This window comes from Carassius auratus, chromosome 32 (assembly GCF_003368295.1).
Source record: "Carassius auratus strain Wakin chromosome 32, ASM336829v1, whole genome shotgun sequence".
Lineage (NCBI taxonomy): Eukaryota > Metazoa > Chordata > Actinopteri > Cypriniformes > Cyprinidae > Carassius > Carassius auratus.
Window position 1 is genome coordinate 607,932 of NC_039274.1, and position 19,985 is coordinate 627,916.

At 39.7% G+C, this 19,985-nt stretch overlaps 1 protein-coding gene across 48 annotated transcripts in view; it reads left to right on the top strand.

Moving 5' to 3' along the window:
- Positions 1–17,362, top strand: part of LOC113051257 (receptor-type tyrosine-protein phosphatase delta-like) — a 295,253-nt gene extending 277,891 nt beyond the window's left edge. For 33 of the 48 annotated variants that reach the window (XM_026214810.1, XM_026214830.1, XM_026214814.1 and 30 more), the window contains 7 exons: positions 3,459–3,744; positions 4,869–5,047; positions 5,127–5,253; positions 5,994–6,119; positions 7,288–7,442; positions 9,502–9,637; positions 14,847–17,362. In XM_026214810.1, coding sequence (XP_026070595.1) covers positions 3,459–3,744; positions 4,869–5,047; positions 5,127–5,253; positions 5,994–6,119; positions 7,288–7,442; positions 9,502–9,637; positions 14,847–14,915 — 1,078 coding nt within the window. In that variant the 3' untranslated portion in view covers positions 14,916–17,362. The remainder of the gene's footprint in view (positions 1–3,458; positions 3,745–4,868; positions 5,048–5,126; positions 5,254–5,993; positions 6,120–7,287; positions 7,443–9,501; positions 9,638–14,846) is intronic. The other 15 variants (XM_026214856.1, XM_026214859.1, XM_026214860.1 and 12 more) reach the window with 1 other exon arrangement.
- The last annotated feature ends 2,623 nt before the right edge of the window (positions 17,363–19,985 follow it).

The following is a 19,985-nucleotide window of genomic DNA, read 5'->3' on the forward strand; positions in this document are numbered from 1 at the left end:
CATCTCCATCTGACCATTAAAAAATTATTTCTTTCATTTTGCGGCGGGTGTCAGAAAGTTGACACATCCTTCGGCAAGAGCAGAGGAAGTTTTAAGCCGGTGGGGTCACGTGTGGGCAGGAGATTATATGTGTGCTGTTTGTCAGGAAAAACAAAAGCCGGCGGATGATGTGCTCCTTCTCCTGCGCTCGTGGGTAATTAACCTCGCTGGATTCACCTGCATTTATCGCTGTTAAACGGTTTGCCTGGTGCAGAAGGAAAATTGCATTCACACGATGCTGTCTGAAGATCTTCCTGATGCCATGCGATCGATGCTGATAGCGGCTGACCATGGGTGTGTTTGTGGCCATGTCGTCTGTAAAGAGGGCGTTCACCGCTGTCAGCTGTAACCCGCGGGTCACCGTCGAGGAGCACACAGTCAGCCGTCATCACAACTAAAGACAAAGTCCATCCAAGCACATGATTGGATGTCAGAGACGTCACTGGACGGACAGACAGGTCTTCTGAGTGTCTCATGAAACCTGTCAAGAACTCATCATCGTCATAAAATCAAAACAAAGACACTGACTTTACATAAAGTAAATGAAGCCTTGCTAGTAGCAGTGGTTGATTTGATGAAAGTTTTGTAGGAAGTTACAACATCTCCAAGCGTTTCCACTATCACGGCCCCCTCATATTATTGTCCATTTAACACGTAAGCCAGTTTGACACCCTGGACAAAATCCCTATTTGCGCTCCTCCAGATTATATATTATTTTCAGACATCAGTTTCTCGTCAGGTTTAAATTGGTTGTCATAGTAACAGCACTAATCTGTGGAGATTCAGCCCATTGTGAGCTCCATGAATCTGGATGCATTATTTGTAAATTGACTGTTAAGATCAATATTTAGCCATTTTTTTTCAGCTTTAATATCATTGTGTTAGCACTGATGCCTGTATAGCCCTATGTAACAATCACTAGTACAAGACATTGCACATCATTCGCACATAAATCACACATTAATTAATTTTATTACATTTGGATTTGGATACATGTTTAGATATTATCAGCGGCTTCCTTTTTGTATTTATTCATTTTTTTTTTTCTTTATTCAATTGTTTTGTTGTTGTTGCTTGTAACATTGATTTGAAGTGTCAGTTATTGCATTATTTTTTCTGAACAGTGGCAGAAAAGTAATCAATGCAGCTTCTTAATCCTTTAAATAATGTGAAGCTCTGCCCTCTGTGAATGATGCTGCTCACATTAAGAAGTCATTTAATTGATTCAGCATTTCCACACCTCTTTAAGGATGCATCAAACTCCACAAAGTGCTTTAATAAAGGATGTATTGATCTTGTGATCTAGCTAATTGTACTATACCAATATTTTTTTTAATTGGCTGTCATAGTTTATATGGGAATATTACAGCACACTGATCCTTTAACAATTCATTAGCTCAAAAACGCACACCTTTTGCACAAATCTTGCAACGTGATTTATCAACTCTGCACTTTATTTACTGTACCAATATTTTAAACTTGTCTTGCCAAAGCACTGACAGAGCCCATTGATCTAATGGTGTTGAGCGCTCCAAATACAAACTTTGCATGCAACAATCAGGCAGCAATCGACAGCGCTGTGATCCAGTGGCATACAGGCATCGTCAGATTGACAATACTCTAGCCCAATGATGTTGGGCAATCTAGTGAGGGATATGACTGTGTCACTCTTTATTACAACCCTGTTAAAATGTTGCAGTGTAGTGCCAGAATGAGTTCTCAGCGGTGTCCCTTCAGCTGGTAGTGCCCTAGACCAACACCGAACTCACCTAGAAACAGCTCTGGTGACAGCATCCCATCTTGAAACGCCAAACAATTACAGGAAAAAAAAAAAAAGAGTAAATAGTAATGAACAAAAGTCATACCAAACAATTATTGCAAATAAAAATGGTAATTAAAACATTATAATTCAAGCATCTGACAGCATTCCCCAGTAAAAATGTGACAGCTCTGACATTTAAGAAAAATGCTTTTGTCCTGAAAACAATTCAAGCCTTCAGTTCAAACCGTTTAAAGGACAGACTTTACACAAAGAAGACGACCCCCATTTAAGAACACTAAAGTTTGAAAACATGATATATAAAGAAAGTATAATATTTAAATAATAATAATCAAAAATGCAAATTGTGATCCAAGATTTGATTAATTTCCATGACTTTCCCCGGTCTTGGAAAAAAAAAAAATATTCAGTTGATGAACAATGTGCAACACAAGTAATTAGTAAAACAGTCCTTTTTATTTAGATTGAACTCTACTGATCGTGGAAGCGAAGCACAGCATGACTCGGTTAGTACTCGGATGAGGCTTTGGTTTCCACCACGACCCAAACACAAAGACATGCAGCTCCAGTGAACTGGACACACAACATTGTCTGTAAATGTGAATGGATGGATTCATGATTGCTGCAGTGCATTGTGGGTTTGTTTTATTTTCTCCATTCGATGGATATTCGGTTCCTTGCCGCTGTCGCCTCTGGCTTGCTTAGTTGGGGTCACTTCATCTACAGCGATATCATTGACTTGATTGCAAATTAATGCACAGACACTATTTAACTGAACAGAGATGACATCACTGAATTCAATGATGAACTGCCTTTAACTATCATTTTGCATTATTGACACACTGTTTTCCAAATGAATGTTGTTCAGTTGCTTTGACGCAATCTGTTTTGTTTAAAGCGCTATATGAATAAAGGTGACTTGACTTATCTCTGAATGTGATGTTGCTTTCTGGAGGGCCACGGTCCAGCAGAGTTTAGCTCAAACCCCAATTAAACACACCTGCACCAGCTAATCATGACCTTCAGACTCACTAGGAACTTTCAGCCTAAAAGAGTGAAATCATTTTGCTGTCTGAGCTCAAAATGGGTTTTTGGAGATAAATGCATGTTAGTGGCAGTTCTGTGTGAGGTAGAGCTGGTGTTCATTGGCTCAAGTGCCTCATTGATAAAGAAATCTCTCTCACTCACGTCTTCGTGCAGGAAGAGCACTAATGTGAGCATTTGTGGAGCTCTGGTCTTAATGAAGGGCTCTGATCTCAGGTGTTTAATGGAGAAGTGCCTGTGGTTGACGTCAGTGGCTGCGCTTCAGGAAGTTAACAAAGCTTTGGCCTCTTCAAAGTGATGGAAAGTGGAAAGTAGATGGAGGCTTTTCGAGTGTGTAGATGGAGGTTAGAGAGGGTGAGAGGCTAAATGGAGGGGTTGTTTTACTCTGATAGTGAGCACAGGTGTACGCCGATCAAGAACAGCATCATCCACTCCAGAATCTCTGCCATTAAAAACTGTTTGGCTGTTCCACGTTCAAGACAGAAATGCAAAGAGAGTCCCATTGATTTCACAGATAGCATGCACGTAAGAAAAGTGCCTGAACACAAACTTCACCAAACTTTTTCCCTCGTTTCTCTTGTCTGTTGTGTGACAGTGCCGGCGTGGGTCGGACCGGCTGCTTCATCGTCATCGACGCCATGCTGGAGCGAATCAAACACGAGAAGACGGTGGACATCTACGGTCACGTGACGCTCATGCGTGCTCAGAGGAACTATATGGTCCAAACGGAGGACCAGTATGTCTTCATTCACGACGCGCTCCAGGAGGCCGTCACCTGCGGCACCACCGAGGTTCCCGCCAGGAACCTATACGCCTACATCCAGAAACTCACACAGATCGAGTCCGGAGAGAACGTCACCGGCATGGAGCTGGAGTTTAAGGTAAGACGGATGTTAGTGGGAGTTGGGTTTGTTGACATCTGTTTGTCCCTATAATTTCAAAACCAATAGCTAATACTTGTACAAATATACTGAATCAATCTTGAGTCTAAGTGAAGAGACCCGAGAACCCTAAACCTTCTAAATCACTACTTGACCAAACCTTGACCATATATCTATCGATATGTCCGATCGTGGAAGACACGTAGGGTTTGGCTTGGATAATACTAGGATAAGGCTTCAGTGTCCCCCTTGATCCAGACATCCAGCACAGATGAATTCCTCAAAAAAGAGTTCCCCTTCCAATCACTACTAGCAAAGAGAAGGTGTTCAAATGGTGCAGTGTTTTACCTAGTTGAGTTGATCTGTCTAGTGTCCCAATGACTCCTGTGATTATGGGAACTCTTGATCAAACTCCATCTGAACAGAAGGGGCCAGAAACACTGCGATCATGTCACATGTTTACAGACGTCTGACCGCGAGCTCTGGCTCCTCCTCCTGGAGTGACTGCAGCAGAACTGCTGGCTTGGCCACAGGAAGCTGCCCCTCTCTCTTCTGTTATTTGACACCGATGCTTTGTATTCGGCCTGCCGTTTGTCCAACAGAAATCTGTTTACTGAGAGTAAGAGGTGATCGAATGTCACGCCACATCATGAGATCCCTGCAGTCGACCCCACTGCTGTGGCTTGGCTGCCGGAGTCTGGCCGTCTCAGGCCCACCACAGGCTCACTTTACTGCGCCGCAGAGACAGTGTGGGCCTGTGGCTTCTCCTGCAGGAACTCAGAGACCCCTGTGCCGTTCTCACGCTAGCGCTAACCATTCCCGCGCTCGCTTTTTTCACCGTAAACCACATTTGCCTCTCATTCTTGTTTTCAAGACCAAGTTCAAGATGGTTAAACACATTAAACATCCATCCCATGTTGGATGTGTGTGTGTGTGTGTGTGTGTGTGTTTATTCTGGTTTAACAGTAACATCCATCTGTCTGTCTGTCTCTGACCAACTGACTGTCCAAATATTCACAAGGCCTTCAAACTTTCAACTTCTTCAGTTTTCAAGTCGATATCAACATGTCTAGACAACCTTTTGCTTAATGATGACATTTTCTGTAATGATATGTTTCTTGCAGCGGTTAGCGAACACAAAAGCTCACACCTCACGGTTCATCAGTGCCAATCTGCCCTGCAACAAATTCAAAAACCGACTGGTTAACATCATGCCCTACGAGTCCACACGCGTCAGTCTGCAGCCAATCAGAGGAGTCGAGGGCTCCGACTACATCAATGCCAGCTTCATCGACGGATACAGGTGAGCAGAAGAGGCCGGATCCGTCCGTCTGTGTGTGTTTGAGCGTGAAGATAAATGTGTGTCTCTCGCTGTGTGTCAGGCAACAGAAGGCCTACATCGCCACGCAGGGTCCTTTAGCCGAAACCACAGAAGACTTCTGGAGGATGCTGTGGGAACACAACTCCACAATCGTCGTGATGCTGACCAAACTCAGAGAGATGGGCAGAGTGAGTGCCTCTCAGTCAGACTCGGTGTGCTTACAACACTATTTGCCATAAATAATAATAGTAATAATACATTTAAATATAAGATTGAAGATAAAAAAGGCCTAAACTGTGGTGTTCTGTGGTAGATTATGCCGATTGTATATCCTTTTATTTATTTATTGCTGAAGAAAGTGCGTTTAAAAGTTCTATAGAAATGAATTTTAATCAGAAATTGCTTTTGAATTAAATATGACATTTTGCAGTAGGGTGACAGAAATAGTATTTTCTTATCAAATATGCTCCAGTTATCTTTTCAGATTTCTCTTTTTGTCATTTTAAAAGTAATTTTTTTTTCATTCAATCTCATATTTGTCTGTAAACCTTACTTTTTCAAAATCATCCATGTTTTTAGATTTAATTTGCGTTCAATTCAATGTTTCCAGGATTTTGAATAGAATTTTGATTCATCAAAATAATTTAGCAGATTAAAGTTGATACTTTTCTGGCTGTGGCTGAATGTGAAATCCAGATTTTGAAAGAACACCAAGAAATGTCCTCAAACTTCCTGAACCCATGAGTCACTGTTGAGGAAACAGCGGTCTGATTTTCTTTCAAACAGATTTGGTGCTTGTTTTATTCGTTCTTCCCTTTGCTCAGACGCCAGTGTTAACGAAGGTTCCTCCCAGGGCTGGTATTTGTTCTGATGCATTCTGGTTGTATTTTGGCAGTCACATGACTGATGTATTGTGTGTGTCCATCAGGAGAAGTGCCATCAGTACTGGCCAGCAGAGCGTTCAGCCAGATATCAGTACTTTGTGGTGGATCCGATGGCCGAATACAACATGCCGCAGTACATCCTGAGAGAGTTTAAAGTGACGGACGCACGGGTGAGACTCCAGAGCCTGGACCTGGGATTTGTGTATTATAGTTTATATTCAGTCTGAGTAGAGCTCACAGGCCTCTAATTCCATCACAGCATTTATTCTGATAAACACTCACACATTCCTGCCTCTCTCTCTCTCTCCCTCTCTCTCTCTCTCTCTCTCTCTCTCTCTCTCTATCTCTCTCTCTCTCTCTCTCTCTCTCTCTCTCTCTCTCTCTCTCTCCCTCTCTCCCTCTCTCTCTCTCACGTCTCTTATCTGGGTTATATACAAAATCACTAAAGAAATGCAAACTCTCTGAGCTTCTCGTCAGGAGCTTTTCAGCCGCCCACATCAGAGGAATTAGTGTCTGGATTCACACACACACACACACACACACTCAGGTGAAACCACACGCTTCTGAGCTGTGGGCGGCTGGAGCTCAAAACAGAAAAACACCCAAAACCACCGAGCTGAGACCGTTATTAAACTTACCATGGTAAACCCTTTAAATACCAGCTATCACCAAATGTGATACTTTTCCTTTCCTCTCTGCCCTAACCGTATGCTGCTCTTCAAAAACATTTTTTTAATATATATTTTGGAAAGTCTCTTCTGTTCACCAAGGCTGCCTTTATTTCTATATGAATCTCTGTTAAACTGTAATGTATTTCTGTGATGCTCCGCTGTATTTTCAGCATCATTCCTCCAGTCTTCAGTGTCACATGATCTTCAGAAATCAGAATAATATGATGATTTACTGCTCGAGAAACATTTCTGATTATTATCAGTGCTGAACACAGTTGTGCTGCACAATATTTCTGTGGAAACTGACACATTTTATTTTTCAGGATTCACAGATGAACAGAAAGTTCAGAAGAACAGCATTTATTTGAAATAGAAATCTTCTATAACAGTATTGATGTCTTTACTGACACTTTTGGTCAATCGAATGCATCCCTGCTGAATAAAAGTATTGAATTCTCTCAAACAAATGAAATCTTCCTGAGCCCAAACGTTTGAACAGTACTGTATCTTGCTGGCGCTGAGGCATCAGTTTAGTAGCAACATGAGGTTTCTTGATTATTGTTGTTTCTTGAGCTTCTCAGACTGGTTCAGGAGCGTCATGTTCTCGTCATGGGTTTGACAAGCGCAGCATCTGTCTCTGGTGTGAATCTCTCTCGCTCTCTTTCAGGACGGACAGTCACGGACCGTCAGACAGTTCCAGTTCACAGACTGGCCAGAACAAGGTGTGCCAAAATCAGGGGAAGGCTTCATCGACTTCATCGGCCAAGTGCATAAAACAAAAGAGCAGTTTGGTCAGGACGGACCCATATCGGTCCACTGTAGGTAAGAAAGACACGAGTCTGTGCGAGGAAAACAGAACGGACACTGTTCATGAATGTGATGAAACGCTTGTCTTTTGTTCTGTCAACTAAATATTGTCCAAAAGCAATAATTCAGCATTAAAAGCTGATTTAGACACATCACATGTCTTTAATCCGTCCTGTGAGGTCGTGATTGTGACCTTAGAAGTCTATATATATGTGTTTCTACAGCAGTTATTAATTTTGGTTAATGTTAGTCAATTACAATTCAATTGTTCATTGTCTGTTAATATTTAGTGCATTAAATAATATTAACGGATTAACTTCTGATTTAAAAAAATAAAAATTATAAGTGAATGTTAAAATGTTAAAAACCAAGATGCCATAGAAGTTCATTGTTAGTTCATGTTATCGTATGTCAGCTAATGAAACTCAGATAGTTTTGGTGGATTATTTTTGGCCCTTACTGAGTGACAGCGTACATCTTCAATCCTGTTTCCCAAACTCATGTTTTCATTCATTAATTTTTTGTATTGCTAGAAAATCACATGTTGTTTTTAAACTGTAAAGAGAAAATTTGTTTAAAATGAATGTATCTTTAAACAGCTCATATAACACTTGATACTTTATAAACTTCATAATCATCATTTTCTGAAGGCTGAGCAGCTCCTTTACTGACGATCATGTCAACACTCCCGTTTCCTGTTTCAGTTCACCTCAATATATTATTCCAAGGTTGTCCAGTTCCCAGCGCATCTCACTCACACATCGACACATCATACACATTTAAACCATTTGTGACCTCAAGCTGGCAGCCTACGACCCAGTAACGCTGTCGATATCTGCGCAGGTAATGACGCGGGATGCTGAATCAAGCATCACTGGCAGAAATGGGAGTAGAAGACTCCCAGAAAACAGCTGGATGGAAGGCAATTTAATATCTCAAAGCCATATAGACAATAGCCACGCCTTTTGCAAAGTGTGTCACACTGATTTTGATATCGGAGATAGTTAGAAAAATGACATTCAGCACATTAAATCACAATGGTCACACACAGTCGCACCGTGGAGTTAAAGAAGGGCACAGCAGCCATTCCCACCTCCCCAGAGGTCTGTATCAGATTTAAGGCCATAAGAAGTCTTAAATGATAGAAGCAAGTCTAAATTATGATTCAAGAGGTCTTAAATTTAGGAACAGAATGGCAAGAATTGATATGTAGCTTTGTGATTAAACTTCAAAAAGCTTAAACATCCCCAGCGAAGCCACTATATTTCTGCCATTCCCAAAGTGCCACCTGCTGCCAGAGAATGTATTTGCATTTTCTATAAGCAATTCTGCACTTTTTTTTTTTTAGATTAAAGTAACAATTGCCCCATATTTTTAAGCAGAAATATGCAGATTTGTAAAAGTGAACTATATATATATATATATATATATATATATATATATATATATATATATATATATAATATTCAATTAAATATGCACTAATCTGTATACATTCCCGGAGTATAGATGGGAACTCTCGATAAATCCAGGCTCAGAATTCTTGTTTGATTTTGTTGACATGTTAAAGATAAAGGTTTTTACTGAGGAGATGTTGTATTTCTCCTTTTATCACTGCATGAATCAGAAAATACTGTCAGCAGACAGAAACATACACATTTGACCATGTTTCTAGGAGTAAAATGTTGTATAAAACAGTGTGAATGATATATGAACAAACCACTCAGTAAAACGTTTTGGTGTGTGAAAGTGCTGCTGAAGTGGAGAAAAAAATAGATATGGATTGGAAATGTAATTGAAATCTACAGATGCAAAATAATAAATGTGTATGTTGGATGTTTTCTTTCCACTAATCCTGATAGAATACATGATATGAAGCAAAATAGTCTCAAAATTGACCAGTGCTTGAAATCACAATGGTTTTGCCTGCAGTGTCCGGGCTTAACTTAATTTAGCACAAATATTATGAATGCGGCGCTTCACATCCAGATGAGATAGAGTCAGATTAGTTCAGATGTTGAGGTGTGTTGTTTGGCAGCTCCAGCTGACAGGTTGTGTTGTGATTGATCTGCAGTGCTGGCGTGGGCAGGACGGGCGTCTTCATCACACTCAGCATCGTTCTGGAGCGCATGCGCTATGAAGGAGTGGTGGACATCTTCCAGACGGTCAAGATGTTGAGAACACAGCGGCCGGCGATGGTCCAGACTGAAGTATGTATCCGTTCACACTTCTTCACTTCAGTCAGGATGTAAAACACAGATTAAAACAGCACATTACAGCTAATAACGTCCAGGTCAGGTTAGTGATCAGGCTTTCAGACGTCCTCCCGATGAAGAGTTTGTGACAAAACGAACGGACGCTCGGCTTTGTTCGGCCCGCAAATGCTCATTCTCATTTATAATGACAAACCCTTCTGGTTAGCCATGCAAATTGGTTCAGATAAGCAATTTCACAGCTAACCCGCACAATGGCCTTTCCCAGCGTCAATGGGGGAAATTATTTTCTGCGATCAATGCGGACGGCGAGGTGATGAGGCTCGAATCTCACGCTTGGCTCAACACAATCCCTGCTCTTCACCTCGCAGACACGCGACACAGAAGCACAGCATTAGATCCGTGCGACCCTTAGCGTCGCAGGCCGGCGGATTGATGTGTTGCTTTGGAGATGAGAGGAGCCATGCATCCGTGAATTCACAGAGAAATCCATAAAGACACTCAGAAATATGTCACGTTACACCTCGACTGTGTTTCAAGAGATTGTGTTTCAAAAGCCATGCTTTCTTTGTGCCTAAATACGGCTTCATTTAGGAAGCTAGATTATCATCATGAAGTTCACTTCACTGCGTTGCTTTCTGAACTGGTGCTGCTGCTCCTATTGTGAGCGACTCATCAGTGCAAGTTACTCCAAATTGTCTTTAAAGTATTGCATTGACGTAATAAGAATGATAACAAAAATTTAATTGGAATTGTTCATTTTTACAACCTGTCATATACTTATGGATAAATGCATGTATTTCTTCACATATTTTCTCTTCTCTCAGCTTCCTGTTATATCCACATATTTAGTATCTAACTAAATATACAGTATTGTTCAAAATAATAGCAGTACAATGTGACTAACCAGAATAATCAAGGTTTTTAGTATATTTTTTATTGCTACGTGGCAAACAAGTTACCAGTAGGTTCAGTAGATTGTCAGAAAACAAACAAGACCCAGCATTCATGATATGCACGCTCTTAAGGCTGTGCAATTGGGCAATTAGTTGAAAGGGGTGTGTTCAAAAAAATAGCAGTGTCTACCTTTGACTGTACAAACTCAAAACTATTTTGTACAAACATTTTTTTTTTCTGGGAGTTAGCAATCCTGTGAATCACTAAACTAATATTTAGTTGTATGACCACAGTTTTTTAAAACTGCTTGACATCTGGGTGGCATGGAGTCAACCAACTTGTGGCACCTCTCAGCTGTTATTCCACTCCATGATTCTTTAACAACATTCCACAATTCATTCACATTTCTTGGTTTTGCTTCAGAAACAGCATTTTTGATATCACCCCACAAGTTCTCAATTGGATTAAGGTCTGGAGATTGGGCTGGCCACTCCATAACATTAATTTTGTTGGTTTGGAACCAAGACTTTGCCCGTTTACTAGTGTGTTTTGGGTCATTGTCTTGTTGAAACAACCATTTCAAGGGCATGTCCTCTTCAGCATAGGGCAACATGACCTCTTCAAGTATTTTAACATATGCAAACTGATCCATGATCCCTGGTATGCGATAAATAGGCCCAACACCATAGTAGGAGAAACATGCCCATATCATGATGCTTGCACCTCCATGCTTCACTGTCTTCACTGTGTACTGTGGCTTGAATTCAGAGTTTGGGGGTCGTCTCACAAACTGCCTGTGGCCCTTGGACCCAAAAAGAACAATTTTACTCTCATCAGTCCACAAAATGTTCCTCCATTTCTCTTTAGGCCAGTTGATGTGTTCTTTGGCAAATTGTAACCTCTTCTGCACATGCCTTTTTTTTAACAGAGGGACTTTGCGGGGGATTCTTGAAAATAGATTAGCTTCACACAGACGTCTTCTAACTGTCACAGTCCTTACAGGTAACTCCAGACTGTCTTTGATCATCCTGGAGGTGATCATTGGCTGAGCCTTTGCCATTCTGGTTATTCTTCTATCCATTTTGATGGTTGTCTTCCGTTTTCTTCCACGTCTCTCTGGTTTTGCTCTCCATTTTAAGGCATTGGAGATCATTTTAGCTGAACAGCCTATCATTTTTTGCACCTCTTTATAGGTTTTCCCCTCTCTAATCAACTTTTTAATCAAAGTACGCTGTTCTTCTGAACAATGTCTTGAACGACCCATTTTCCTCAGCTTTCAAATGCATGTTCAACAAGTGTTGGCTTCATCCTTAAATAGGGGCCACCTGATTCACACCTGTTTCTTCACAAAATTGATGACCTCAGTGATTGAATGCCACACTGCTATTTTTTTGAACACACCCCTTTCAACTAATTCAACTAATTGCCCAATTGCACAGCCTTAAGAGCGTGCATATCATGAATGCTGGGTCTCATTTGTTTTCTGAGAATCTACTGAACCTACTGGTAACTTGTTTGCCACATAACAATAAAAAAATATACGAAAAACCTTGATTATTCTGGTTAGTCACATTGTACTGCTATTATTTTGAACAATACTGTATACATATATACCATTGTTCTTCCATAGTAATGTACAGTTAGATAACGATAACCACAGTTAAAACATACAGTACCTCAATGCCATGGTAAAAATGTAACTACTGTATGATTTCTAGGTGTTTGTATGAAAAACAGCAGTCTATATATTTGTAGTAAATATGCACAAACGTTACGGCTTAATCCCCCAAAATAGTATAATCATATTCCATTACTCCTGATGCTGCCTTCAGACTGTGGGAGGAAGGGCCTCTCAGGTCAGCAAGAGCTCAGCTTTCCAAAGACATCATGAAAGCAAAACGCCAGTATGCACAGAAAATTAACAAACACTTCTGTGATACTTAGGACGACAGAAACATGTGGCAGGGCAACCAGGCCCTAACAAATTATAAAATTGCACCACATGCCAACAACAGTGAGACGCACCTCCCTGACTTGTTGAATGACTTCTATTCACAGTTTGAAGCTCTGCACACAGGCACTTAAATTCATGCCCACTTCTGAGGAGCAGTCCCTAAGAAATCAATGGTGTAATGTCTTAATTATTATTGCCCTGTAGAGCTGACTCCCATCACAATGAAGTGCTTGGAACATCTGGTCAAAAAACACATCCACTCCACTTTACCCTCTTCATTAGACCCTCTACAATTTGCATATTGCCCCAACTGCTCTACAGATGATGCTATCTCCTACACTCTGCAATCCGTCTTTTCACATCTGGACACAAAAAACGTATATGTCTGAATGCTGTTCATTGACTTTAGCTCAGCATTCAATACAATCATTCCACAATAAGTAGTGAGTAAACTCTCTCTTCTGGGTCTCAAAATGCCACTCTGCAGCTGGATTATAGACTTTTTGACAGAGAGACCACAGTCAGTGCACATGGGTGGCAGAACATCAGGCAGCATCATATTAAGCACAGGTGTCCCTCAAGGCTCTGTTCTCAGTCCACTGTTGATCACACTGCTCACACACGACTGCACAGCCAAGTCAGAAGCCAACCTCATAAATGGATAGAACGACAGTTGTGGGACTCATCAATAATGATAACCAAACACCATACAGAGAGGACGTGGAACAACTGATGAGCTGGTGCTACAGCAGAAATCTTTCTCTCAGTGTGGACAAGACGAAAGAGATCGCTGAGTATAGAGAGTCAGGAGCACCAAGTTTCTTGGTGTGCACTTTTCTGATGACCTCACTTGGTCCATCAACACTAACTCCACTGTGAAAAAGGTGCAACAACATCTTCACTTCCTGCAGAAGCTGAGGAGAGCCAGCCTCCCACCACCCATCCTCACCATCTTCTACAGAGGAACTGTGGAGAACGTCCTGGCCAGCTGCATCACTGTTTGGTTCGGAAACTGCAAAACAGCAGAATGCAAGACCCCCCAGTGCATAGTTAGGACAGCTGAGAGGATCATAAGGGTCTCCCTCCCCTCGATCCAGGACATCTAACAGGCACAGTGTGTACGCAGAGCCTATGCCATTGTGTAAGATTAATCTCAGCCCCTCCCACCATCTGTTTGACCCTCTGCCATCAGGCAGAAGACTATGCAGCATCAGAACAGCTTTTTTCCCCAGGATCAGAATACTGAATAAGCTGATACCACCCAGCATCTTACTCCCATCATAAACTGCCTTCCTACCCCATGTCTACAGGAAAGAAGGCCAACTCAATAGTGCACAATCACTTTATTCTTAAACACTAACATTTCCTACATTCCTACAATGTCACATTTCTACCTAATTTAACACTTCTACCTTGTTATATTTATTGTATGTCCAGTGTTGGGGGAAGTTACTCTTAAAAGTAATGCATTACAATATTGTGTTTACTAATTACGGTACTTTGTTACTTTTTATGTAATTTTATGTTAATTTTGTGTTACTTTTTAAATCTGGACAGTGCTTGCTTGATTGTTTTTAAAATAGAAAAAGTTTTATTTTTGGCAAGTATAAAAGCCTTTTCACACCAAAAATGAAATGAATAAACCTCAGGCTGAAGAGAAAGTAAATTTACAGCCATAAAGTAGAATGCAGAAGAAAAAAGTAACTTTTGCTCATTAGTATGGTTGAACTGAATCATCGAAGGTCAGAAGCAAAGACATTGGTTTATAGAATGGGATTAAATACATCAAGGATATTTGTGTTTAACATTTAATTATTGCAGGTTTGCGTCATATTCTGAGTTGCATTATTTTATTTATTTTGAGGAATACTGAATCTGTTTTTTTTTTTTTTTTTTTTTGTGAGTGAGATGAATTAATGCATAACTTGCATAACTTATTTGAAAAAATAACTCCGATATTCTCTTGTAAATTAAAAAGTAATGTGTTACTTTACTAGTTACTTGAGAAAAAAAAAGTAATCTGATTACGTAACTCGTGTTACTTGTAATGCGTTACCCCCCAACACTGTTAATTTCTGATCCCTGTTGTCATGAACACTCGTGTATACTTATTTTGTCAGAGTCTTTGCACCTTGGTAGATCAGAAAAAACATTTCGTTCTTCTGTAGACTGTGTATGTGGAAGAATGACTTTCCATTCTGTTACCATCCACCCTGATACCTTTATGAATAATGTTCTACACGTATTAAAGTTTGTATTAAATCCCCAGTAAAACATCTAGATGAGTATTTGTGCAGGTTTAAGATAAATGACACAGATCTGACCCGTCTCTCTGTCTCTGTCTCCGTCTCTCAGGATCAGTACCAGTTTTGTTACAGAGCTGGGTTGGAGTATCTCGGGAGCTTCGACCACTATGCAACATAAGATCTTCATCACACTGTCAGGGAGACGGATCGGCCATCGGACATCCAGCGGTCATTTAATTCTTCTGAGCCATAAATACCTGCTTGTGAAAAGAACTTAAACTCTTCGATTCCATGTTGGATGTGCAACGTAAACCTAGAAATACTTACAAACGACAATAAAAAGACAAATATCCAGGTGGACCAAGAAAAATCACCCCAATCTGATTTTCAAAAAGTATGAATAAATAAATAGTAATAATGATAATAATAATAATTTCGGACAGGTGAATCTAGACTGCGGACGTGCGGAATAATCGCTGCTTCGAGGATTCATGAATCATAAAGGAGTCAACGAACTCAGACGCTGTGAGATGGGGAGCTCGAGACACGGTGTAAAGAGAATTTGTTTTGTTCCACAATCAATACGAGGAGATACATCACTGATGAAGAGAGGAGACTTCATCACGACCACCATCATCATCATCGCCATCATCAAAGAAGACTAAACAGAGCTGAAGTAATAACTACGACACGCAATCAGACGTCTGGAGAAACCACACCGATAAAACACACCAGATTTTGTTTTCCTCTGTTTTATGACAGAAATCAGCGTAGCCTGACCGTATTTCTCATGTTTTTTGTTGTTGTTTTTTTCTGATCTCCTGATGTCCCTCCTTCATTCATCGTTTTGCTGGTGGTTTGTGGCGTTTTGTTTGAAACACACGCTGAATCATGGGGTGGGCAGAGTATAAAAGTTAGAAGATATCTCAGTTCTTCCATGAGCAGAGAGAGAGAGAGATGAATAAATTCTTTATTTATATAACATCGAAATGTATATTCACAAAATATAGCTATATAGATGATATAATATATGGGAATGATGGTGGGTTTTCCGCTGGAATGCACATCAGCTGGACGTATGGACACACATCTTTTCTTGTGCAATAACTAGAAGTTTTACGGCCGGAGGGTTCGATTTGCGTTGGTTTAACGAAGGCGGGGCGATCGTCGTCATGTTCATGTGCTCATGGGTCAAAGGTCATCGTCGTGCATCCGTTAGGCCACAGGTACAAAGACGTCCACGTGTTCATTCTTTTGCATTTAGAGTGCCTTATATTTATGCCTGTTCTTTTCTACGATATTCATTTAACGACGTGTATAGTTTAAGTAGTTCATATACGAGTATTTATCGATTGATTTCCCATGCGTACGGATTTATAGTCTATGAAATTATATATGCAAATACGTAATTCCATCATTACTGTTTAATTTTCTGTGGCCTTAATTTGGCTCAGAGAAAGAAAAAAAATGACAAAGGTATGAAAAAGAAAGTGTTTGTTAACCCTCAGGCCCGATACTGTTAATTCATTTTTTATATAGTTAGCTTTAGAGTTTCCAAACAGCACTGAGACAAATTAATTACTTCTTTTAAAGAACAAGCTTTAGCGTCAAATTCCCTGTTGATTTCAGTCATAAATGGCAGAAAATGGTGTCACATAAATGCCAAAATAAAGAAAGACCCTGAAAATCCTGCAAAGCTCTTGGCGATTAGCTACTAAGTATTTTATTTTGTGCTAGAATATTATGATTCAACACTTGAACCTCACTGGCTTTGTGGATGTGCATTCCAGATGCTTTTTCCCCTTTTCTTGTTTCGAATTGATGAAGCGGTTAATGGTTTTTGATTATTTCTGTTGTTAATGTCGGATGTTTTTATCATCACATGTCGAGCAACAGGCAGTCGTTGCGTAACTGTCAGCACCACCTAGTGTTCAGCGCTTCAATGTGCTCCGTGACGGCTTTTCTTTCCCTGTTCTGGATCTAATTTGATATGCATGAGTTCAACTGCAGTGGGGGCGAGTAAGAAGAATTGCACTTTGTATCTCTTTATCTCTATGCACTGCCCTACTGATTCCGCACCCATTACGGATTTTACTTGAACCCGACTGTACCAATCTCCTTCAGACTTCACTTGGTGTGTATGTAAATAACAGAGGAAAGAGACTACCCAAGTAATAAGAGAGAAAGGAAAAAAAAAAGATTAAGAAAATGGAAAAGCAAATTGGTTGCGGAAAAAAATAAAAGCATCTTTAGCAGGTGATTTTGAAGTGTCACTTCTTCCCCGTTGAAAGACTGAAGCGTCACGAGCGCAAACGTACATGTGGTGTTACTCTCACATCTGGATGCATAGACTGAGATTAATTCAATTCAATTGTAAAGAAAAAATGGCTTGTTAAAAAAAGATTCATGAAATTACCTCTGATTAGTTGTAAATGTAAACTGTTTTTTTTAATTTGATTGGATTTTTTTTTTTTTTCTGAATGAATGGAGTGCTTTTTATTTTCATACTTAGATGACATTGGTGAAAAGACACATCTGTACGAGAAGCCGTCCTTCTGTACTTTGCTGACACAAGTTCCATTTGTTATAAATGAATTCTATTAAAAAATGTAAGTGTTATGCAAACGTGTTTCCTTCCTTCCCTCATGTGAGACGACGACCATCAACGGTAATCAATCCACCAATACTTCAACCCTGTTATGGGAAATACATCACAGTGGTTTTTTTTTTTTTTTTTTTTATTAATAAGCAAATTAACTTTTTTTTTTTCATACTGTTCAAAGCACAAAAATATTGCACATAAACAATGTGGTGTGGATGTATTTGTTAGTTAATTATTGCACTGACCTTCAACCCTGTAACATTTTTCATTTGTATAGATGATTAGATTGTCATCTTGAGGATTAGTAATCTAGTCATCATCTAGAACTGAGTTTTCAAATCTACTTTAACATTTTGTCAGATTTTTCAAATTTCATTGTTTTTTTATATTTTTGTACCTTCCTCATGATGTTGCACTGCAATAGAGGAGCACATTAATATTGGTTTTGTGAAGCCAAATAGAAATTTATTGAGTAAAACCCAATTGGATAGGAATCCAGTGAACTGAGCAGCTTGAAGTGAGTGTGAATGCCCTCTTTGAGCGTCCCGTCCAAACCTGCAGAGATTTCTGATGTTTTCTGTCACATGAGAGAGAAACTGAGCTAAACAGAGAGACAATGATCTGATGAAAGATGAGCGCTCATGAGGACAAACAGAGAGAAAGCGGGGCAACAGTAACTGGAATGTGTCTGTTCTGTGTTTAAAACTCTCCTGCTCTCTTTCAGGTTGTCTAGCAGAAAGAAAACTGCAGTTATGTAACATCCGATGTGTTTCAGAGGGCATAATTTGTTAAGTTTGTGTTTCTGTGAGTATGAATTATTCAGTAATACACCATTTATAATTTGCTGCACTGTAAAGTGTCTGAATGTGATCCTGATGTCGCTTCATCACCGCAGTGATGTCACTTCCTCTCATGAATCCTTACAGTTATCCTCTGAAGGTTACTGTGTTTTCTGGAGTTACGCTGCCATGACAACTGAGAGAGACGAGTTGAATTGTTTGCTGTACTTACAAAGTTTGTTGTTTCCTTCTTTAAAAAGCCGGAGGGGAGAATCTTAATTATTTTTTTTTCAACATTTTGGCACAAAAGCAGTGGACAGAGTTTGACACGTAATAAACCCTAAACAGAGCTTTAATCGGGGATACGAGAAGGTATTTTAACACCAATATCAATCAATTCAAGTCTATTTGTGAAGCACTATTTACGATACAAATCATTACAAAGCAACTTAACAGGAAATTACATTTCTGCAATATTTAGTATTAGCTTATAAGTGGTGACTGTCAGTAGCAATTTTTAGGGCCCGATCACTGCATTGGAATTGCTCTGTTTATTATTATTAAATCTTGCATTTCTGGTTATTATTTTTCAGAATTCTAGGTTTTCATCTCAGAAGTTATCAATTCAGAATTACGGTTTTAAAGGGACACTGAGTAGGAATTACTCCCTTCTAGTGGTGAAATTGTATTTTGCATTCAAACTAACTTTGCTCTCCAGCGCCTGGCTTTTTCAAATGCGCGTTGCATCTACGGTAGGCGATATGTACCAAAAAGCTTTGACAGGATGTATTCTAATAGCACTTTGTCGAGTTTTCCTTCAGGTGAACAGGTGTGTTATTTCAAACAAACTGCAACATGACAACTAACGAACGAATGTTACAGTATGAATTACTGACTGTGGAAAACATGAAATATTGTAATTAGTAGTTATGTCTAATTTATTCGTTATATTTTCTGAATTATATGCATTGTTAGATATAAAAAAAATATTATAATATAGACTGTAACACTGACTTACCTGTCGAGAAGAAAACTGGCCACTTCAGCATCTCTTTTGAAATCTTTATCAAGCATTAGCTCTTTCCACCTAGAAAAAGCTTCCCCGACATTAACTCTTGTTTTCTGTAATCTACGGTCACGTTTCCTTTTACGTTCTATTTTTGACTGTTTTGGCGACGATGTTTTCTTCTCCTGTGGCGTGGCATATGTATGGTCCATAATAAGAATGCAATCCAGACTTTTAAACTTGCCGGTGCAGTTTCAAGCGCCTCTCACTGCTCTGCACCTGCGTTTCTGGCTCTGACCGAAAACGCGCTGTGGAAACGCGTTGGCTTAGTACTTTTTGTCCCTCTCTGCTATTATAGTTTTGCAAGATGGCGGAACTACATGGAAGCCTCCGTCGACCTACCCGTCCCATGTATATAAAGATAATAAATTCTTCATTTACGAGGATTAGTTTAAACATTGGCATAGGTATTTGTACACCATTGAGGGCATATTTATGAATAAAAATATTGATTTTAGATAATAAAATACCTAAAAAGTTACTTATTGTCCCTTTAAATCTTATAATTTTTGTCTTAAGTTTATAAGCCTGGAACATAAGCCTGCAAGTGTGTAAAGTTTACGTCCGTGTTAAATTTGTTGACGAATATTTTTCGGCATAATTCAACGTGTTTTATCCCCCAGAACAATTTTTTTTTTACCCAGGGACCCCCTTTTTGAGGAGCAATTGGGAGGGTTTTGTTGTGTGAAGCCTGGCAACCCTTTCCATCAAGAAAGTAAAGTTATTATTGCCAACATACTGGACTCATCAAAAAATACATTGACATCATCTGTATTACAGAGAAAATAATCACTTCCTCCG